Here is a 7,900-nt window from a genome sequence, read left to right on the forward strand (position 1 = left end):
CCTCACGTGCATCCACACGGGACGTACTTTCACCTTCCATTTGATATCCTCATACCGTCTGTACTTTGCAATATGCGCTTAAACGTGTCTATGGATGAGTTAAAACTTCCGTAGCTACTGGTTCTCATTGTCATCAAGGTAATATGTTTGACACACTTATTGTCCATGTTTACAGGCTCCTGTTTACTGAACGGGAGCTGTCGAGCCTCTGCCAGCTGTGTGCCAGGTGCAACAGAGCTGTTGCTGCTAGCCCTGCCGAACCTTCTCACCGCCCAAAGTTTTAGTGCAACATTCTGCGGCAGAAAAAAAGTTCCCAGGCAAGGTAGGAAGCTGCACTCCGAAGTTTTCGCTGCCATTGAAACCCCACCAATTCAAGCACATTGCCTGTCGGAAGAGGCAGCCTTTGAAGCATAATGGCGCCCTCCAAGCGGAAAGCGGATGACGACTTTATCCTCACCCTCTCAGACAATGAAGCTGGACCGATAGAAGAAGAAATTGTCGAAGCTGCGCCTCCGAAAAAGAAGACCAAGACGAGCAAGAAGAATAAGAAGCCGAAAAAAGATGAGGTCACAGAAGAGGAGCAGGAGGGCATTTGGGGTCAGAAAGATGACGATGATGGCGCCATGGACTCAGATTTCGAATTCATGGTCGACAACGCCGTTGATATTGACGCTGCTGACTTTGAGGGCTGGGGCTTTGATGGTGCCAAGAAGGGGATGAATGGTGTGGAGAAGAAAGGCGTTGACCTGGACGAGATAATACGAAGGAGGATAGCGAAGAAAGAAGGCAAGACCAACGGCGCAGTCAACACGGTCGCTGAGCCCCAGGAGGAGAGCGCAGATGTTTCTGGAGACGAGGATCAAGACCTTGATCTCGACGACGAAGATGACGAGGTGCTAGCAGACGACGCTTTTGGCATGGCAGTAGCGTCCGATGCCGAGGAGTCAGTGGACGACGAGATGCCCGATGTTGATAGCGACGATGACGACGATGCCGCATCCGACAACGACTCAATCGCAACGCCGGTCGACCATCCCGACGACGCTGAACCTGGGTCAAGTGATGACGAGGACGAGGACGCGGAGGAAGCAGCAAAGAGAGAAGCGTTCTTTGCCCCAGAAGAGCCGGCAAAACCTGGAAAGAAGGATGGTCAGTCGTCTTTCCAGACAATGTCTCTCTCACGACCAATTCTCCGTGGCCTTACATCAGTGGGTTTCACAAAGCCTACTCCAATTCAAGCAAAAACAATACCTATTGCTTTAATGGGCAAGGACGTGGTTGGTGGAGCCGTCACTGGTTCTGGAAAGACAGCAGCTTTCATTGTCCCTATCTTAGAACGACTTCTCTACCGACCGAAGAAGGTGCCAACTAGCCGAGTCGTAATTCTTACGCCGACCCGTGAGCTTGCCATTCAGTGTCACGCAGTAGCAACCAAGTTAGCGAGCCACACAGATATCAAGTTCTGTCTTGCTGTCGGCGGTCTGAGCTTGAAGGTGCAGGAGGCAGAGCTGCGACTGAGACCCGATGTTATTATTGGCACGCCTGGTCGATTCATCGATCATATGCGAAATTCTGCCAGTTTCGCCGTCGAGACAGTGGAGATCCTCGTCCTTGATGAAGCTGACAGGATGTTGGAAGATGGATTTGCTGATGAACTTAACGAAATTCTGACTACATTGCCCAAATCGAGGCAGACTATGCTCTTCTCGGCCACTATGACATCGTCAGTCGACCAGCTGATTCGCGTGGGGCTCAACAAACCTGCGAGGATTATGGTAGACTCGCAGAAGCAGACGGTCACTACTCTTACACAAGAGTTTGTCCGACTTAGGCCCGGCCGAGAGGACAAGCGGATGGGGTACCTGCTTCATATCTGCAAGACTCTTTACTCTGAACGGGTCATCATATTCTTCCGGCAAAAGAAGATCGCTCATCAAATGCGCATTATCTTTGGGCTTCTGGGACTTTCATGCGCTGAACTTCACGGTAGCATGAATCAAGCTCAGCGAATCGCCAGTGTCGAGGCTTTTAGGGACGGAAAGGTGTCCTTCCTCCTAGCTACAGATCTTGCGTCTCGTGGTCTGGATATCAAGGGCGTTGACACCGTCATAAACTACGAGGCACCTCAGAGTCTTGATATCTACCTCCACAGAGTCGGTCGTACAGCAAGAGCAGGTCGAAGTGGTGTTGCCGTCACACTTGCGGCTGAGCCAGACCGCAAGGTCGTCAAGGCAGCTGTAAAGGCTGGCAAGGCACAAGGTGCGAAGATCAGCAGTCGCATCATCGAGCCGGCCATAGCAGACGAATGGCAAGATAAGATTGATGACTTAGAGGATGAGGTTGAGATGGTCATGCAAGAAGAGAAGGAGGAAAAGCAGATGGCACAGGTTGAGATGCAAGTCAAGAAGGGCGAGAATATGATTCAGTATGAGGATGATATCAAGTCTCGGCCAAAGAGGACATGGTTCGAAACGGAGAAAGACAAGAAGGCTGCTAAAGAAGCAGGTCGTGCCGAGCTCAACGGTGTGCGAGAATCGTTGAAGAAGAAGCATGACGGTGGCAAACTGAGCAACAAGGATAAGAAGAAGCTCGACGCCAAAGCTGCTCGAAGCGATGGCAGGTCTTGGAAGAAGGGCAGGGCTGAACGAGATGGCAAAGGAGCTGTGTTAGCCCTGAAGAAGGACAAAAAGGCGAAAGCCAAGGGACCACCGAAAGGGGGTTCTAAGAAGCCTGCAAGCAGCGGAAGGAGAAGATAGCATGAGTTGACGTAGATAGATTAAAATTTGTTCATATGTTCATATGACAACCTAGGGGTATTCCTCGTATCCTACCAAGCTTGTTACTCCCATTTACTATTTGCATCCTGCACACACATTCATATGACATGTGTAAATATATTCCTAACTCCTGTTTCTTCCGACCAGATAGACAGTCCTCGTTAAGGGTACATGTCAAAGATACACGGACACGAATAAAGCCAGGATCATGAGTCTGTGACCCACTGAGTTCAACCAAGCATCCGAACTTCCAGTTGTCGTCGTCGGAGTTGCTGAGACAGTGACTACAGAAACGGACACGCTTATTTGGGCACTAGTTGTCGCCGAGTCATCGTCAACACTCGTGCTTTTTGCTTCGAATTCGGTCGTGGTGGTTGAATCATCGCCCACAGTCTGGGTAATAACAATGGTCTTCGGCGCCTCAGTGATGGTAGCATCATCTGCCTCGGTAGAGGGCTCGGGCGTCCTGGTCGGTGTCTCACGCTCTGTCTGCGTTGGTTCCGCGTCATCATCGCCACCATAGCACGAGTCGTTCCTCGTGTCGCAAGTCGCGCCCGGTGGGCACTTATACGAACTCAGACCGTTGCTCCCTGTGCAAACGACACTTGGTTTGGGTATCTGATCCAAACTATCAGCTGGCGCTACATTGTTGATCTGCTTTAACTCACCGGTCCTGTTCCACAGCGGGTTGCGTCGTTTATGTCGCAGCATGTTTCTTGGCTGGTGCCAACACCAACACACCAAGAGACTAGATCACAACATCCGCCGGCACAGCAATCCGTGCCAACAGCGCAGCAATTTGTATAGTCCCCAGCACTGCATGCTGTGTAGATTACCTGAAAATTTGGATTCGTGCAATCGAACGAGGGATCTGAGGCTATACTTTGAGGATTAATTACATGGCAAATAGCCAGTGTCAACAGAACGATTCGCAACATCTTTCCTGAGAGTAACTAGCAACTATTTCTCAAGCTTCGGCCATGGACACTTTTTGCAACTCCACAAGAGAAAAAGTGCAACAAGCAGATAATCTCGCCTTTTAAGCTTAATTGTACATATTCCGGCCTCTTGACCTAACTTATCCTATTGGATGTGTCGGTGTAATCTAGATGCCAAGCTGAGAGATTGCGGCTGAGAGTTATTGGCAACGAGGCGCCGTCTTGACTCTATCCGGATTAGTCGAGGCGATCTTCAGTCAATGCAGGATAATACTTCACTCGAAAATGCCTGCCCTAGTCTTTTTCCAGGACAGCGTGGAGGATTATTTGGGTGTGAACGGTCAATCAGGAGGCTCTGTTACGGCGAAGTGGTAGTCCCGCCAGGCCGCCCACGTTTTGAAACTCGAGGCTCTTCTTCACCCAATGCGTACGCTCAACACAGTCATAAAAGTCTTAGATCGTTATTAATGAGAATATTTCGCTGATACACCGTAATGCTGTCTGACGGATCTGAAAATCAGTTGTCACTGAGGATTTAGTGGCGCCCCGCCATCGATTCGGTTACTTCAGATTCGTTGACAAGTATAATCACCTTGATACAGTCAGGAACAGCTGCCCGTACATCCTAACTAGATCACTGTCTTGAAATCTATAGAACTCATCAATTATAACGACAAAAAGGCCATTATCATGAAAACAGTAAGTTAGATCACTTTGAGGATTGCCGGTGTTGAGCTAAATAAGTTTTATCGAGTCAAATTGGTGAGGCGAGAGGAATTTTGACCCAGCGTTTACACCCTGTATGACTAAGCTCATTGCATCGTCGGCCTGGGGATGCCTGGAGATGATGTTTTCCCGTTTACGGCATGGGATGAAGTTGCACTTGGGCTGGGCCGCGTGCTGGGCATCGGGGAGGTGGCAAAGCGAAAAGACTGTGTCCGACTTTTTCATCCAAGGTACAGCAGGGAAAAGTCTATTGGTCCAGTGTGCCTGTCTTGGGTTCTACTAGAGGATAGAAGAAGGATAGAAAAGACGTGAAACACAACACAACAATAGCGACAAACCCATGTTTTGCGTCCACGTTGCGTCTACCGTGAGAAGCTGAAGTGAGTCTATTTGTGTAAGAAAAGTAGTGCTGTAGATAACTGATCTAACTAAACTGAACTAAGAGAGCAATAGCTAATTTCAATTCGTGAGGGCGGCAGTCAGGCATCTAGGCGTGTTTAGTGATGCGCTACCATAGCAAGCACGAACAGTTATTGGTGCGCAGGAGCGTTGACGCTGCGCTTCCCCTTGCTGTTTTCATTGAGGAAATCGAGGCCTCTCTGATCGAGTTTGTGGACCCCTTTAAGGTGCTGCGTGAGGTGGTCGCGCCGAGCAAAGCCTTTGGCACCATCGTGATCGGTGCAAAGCGGGCATGGGATGTGCTTAGGAGTGAGGTGACGTGTGAGGGCGTCGGACCTTGAGTAACTCTTGCCACACAGACAAGCGAATGGGGGATTTCCCGATGGCAGTCTACCATGTGTAGTTTCAATAGGCGGCTCCGCAAGGGAAAGCTGACGCTCAGGGCCAGTCAGGCCAGGGTTCTCCAAGACCAAGTTGATGGGCCATGCTCCCGGCAATGGATTCATGTCGATGGGCATTGGCGTCGAGTAACTGATTGGCTGGGCGTTGGGTTCGGTCCACCCTGTTTCACCACCTGCAGGGCGTAAAGGCTCACTGACACAGTGGAGGCAATGGGACACATGTTCCATTTGTTGTGGCCTCCAAAAGTGGGTCAGTAAAAAAAAAAAGACCGTGACTAACAAGATGAATCCAGCGGCCATGGGGTTGTTCAGAGTGGTTTGGCCATCGAGAATGGGAAACGCCAATTCAATGCTTCCTGCATTGAAGCAGTTATCGATAGGATAGCTCAAGGCTGCCACGTCAGAAGAAGAAGATGAAGAAGAAGATAATGGTGGTGGCGCTTGTTGGTGGTCGAGCGGCCAAGTACGACGTTGGGCGTCATGGTCGAAGTAGCTGGTCATAGTTGTCTACCAGTTTGTAGTCAAGTTGGTGAATCTGGTTCGAATAAATGGACGTGGATCGTGGAGACTACAGGCGCAATGCTTGCCTTCATCGTGTGGGGGACTGCGACATATTTAGCTTATGTTAGTCAATAGTCCAGCAAGCCCAAAATTGATTGTGCATTACTCTCTATTAGCCTGGCTGCCTGGGTGATGCAGCGGCAGAGATGCAGCCGCCACCACCCTGCAAAGGACCGGGGAAGGGTCGAATGGCAGAGGAAGTTTCTGCGCCACCACCCTGAAGTGCCTCCTGAATCTGGGTCTGCGAAGGCGGCCGCGAAGTGTTATAGGGTGTGTGTTGAACTGATCTCTCTGAAACCCCGCCAGCGATCGCCTTGTTGGGATTCTTGGACGAGCCTTGTTACCAACAATGGCTCCCAGAACACAACTTACCACCAGCCTCTTAAGGATTTTCTCGACTACCTCCCTAGCTATCACCCTCGAGTGTCTCTCAGCACTCGCATCATATCACCATCGTCGCACATATGGATTCCGCAGCTGACGAGGTGTTGGAGTCATTGCCAGCAACTCCTGCTCGACATGCCCGTCAGATCAGGCGACGACCAGGGCCCAAGACTTCAGTCAAATGTGGGGATTGTGGCCACGTCTGTAAATCTTCAAGACATCTTATGTATGTATGCGTCCCGAGTTTTATCTCTCCTGCACTGCTAGCACATATGCTTTGGATGATGGCACTGACAAATTGAGTAGCTGGCATAGACGCTGTCATACCAAAAGCTTTCTTTGCCTGGAGGAGCCGTGTTGTCGAAAGACACCTCCATCCGGCTTCAGTACCTACCGGGACTTGGAACGGCATCGAGAGCATGTTCACAGACGTGGTCTAGAGAGGATACAGTGTTCTTATTGTTCCAGAAGCGTGAGCCGACGGGATAATCTCGGGAGACATATCTTGAGGCTACACGGACAGGAGTTATGGGTCGCCGCCGCGAACGGGAATAAGAATGTTGTCAAACTTCTACTCGACAATGGAGCTGATGTTGAGGCGAAAGATCCCAAATTAGGCCGGACACTGCTGTCACTCGCTGCTGAAGGAGGGCATCGGGATATCGTCAAACTTCTACTCACTTGTGGTGCTGAAGTCGAGGCAGCAAACACGTTGCATCAAACACCACTATCAATTGCTGCCGAAAGGGGGCACGAGGGTGTTGTTGCGCTCCTCCTCGAGCATGGTGCCTCAATTGAGGTAAAAGACCTAAAATATGGTTGGACGCCACTATTACTGGCTTGCGAGAAGGGCCATGAGCCCGTCGTCAAGTTCCTACTTGACAAGGGAGCTAATATCGAACATAGGGATAATTCTAAGTTCAGATGGACACCACTCTTTCTAGCTGTCGATTCGGGGCATGTCACAATTGTCAGGCAGCTAATTGAGAAAGGGGCTAATGTTCAAGCAAGAAGTGGCCGGCCAACTGGTCTAACGCCACTATTGCTAGCTGTCCAAAGAGGGCACGGAGCTATTGTCAAGGCACTTCTCGAGAACGGAGCTGACATGGAAGCCACTGATTACAACTATAAATATGAGAGGACATCACTCTCATGGGCAACTTGCCACAGCCATGTTGCTATAATGATTATGCTACTTGAAAAGGGTGCCAATATCGAGGCAGGCAACTACCGAGGGGGGAGGCCGTTATCAATTGCAACTGAGGCTGGGAATGTAGCGTTGGTCAAGCTATTGCTTGAGCATGGTGCCAATGTCGAGGCAGGCAACTACGCATGGAAGAGCCCATTATCAATTGCAACTAGGGCTGGGAATGTAGCATTGGTCAAACTATTGCTTGAGTATGATGCTGATATCGAGACGGACGATACCGTTATAAAGCCATTATCAATTATAACTGAGGCTGGGAATATAGCGTTAGTCAAGCTATTGCTTAAGTATAGTGCTAATGTCGAGTCAAGAAACATTATATAGAACTTTCCATTATCAATTATAACTGAGGCTAGGAATGTAGCATTAGTCAAGCTATTACTTAAGTATGATACTAATATTGAGACGGGCGACACCATTATAAAGCCATTATCAATTGTAACTGAGGCTAGGAATATAGCGTTGGTCAAGCTATTGCTTGAGCATGGTGCTAATGTTGAGTCAAGA

The 7,900-nt window shown here is 49.6% G+C and overlaps 1 protein-coding gene across 1 annotated transcript; it reads left to right on the forward strand.

The window, feature by feature from the left end:
• Positions 1–413: 413 nt before the first annotated feature.
• UCRPA7_6644 (putative atp-dependent rna helicase drs1 protein) lies at positions 414–2,756 on the forward strand (the record flags this gene model as incomplete). The annotated part of the gene is made up of 1 exon (XM_007919181.1): positions 414–2,756. The coding sequence occupies one exon, from the start codon at positions 414–416 to the stop codon at positions 2,754–2,756; it is 2,343 nt and encodes a 780-aa protein (XP_007917372.1).
• Between the last annotated feature and the right edge of the window lie 5,144 nt (positions 2,757–7,900).

The sequence above is a fragment of the Phaeoacremonium minimum genome (assembly GCF_000392275.1).
Source record: "Phaeoacremonium minimum UCRPA7 unplaced genomic scaffold PA7_03_scaffold_480, whole genome shotgun sequence".
NCBI lineage: Eukaryota > Fungi > Ascomycota > Sordariomycetes > Togniniales > Togniniaceae > Phaeoacremonium > Phaeoacremonium minimum.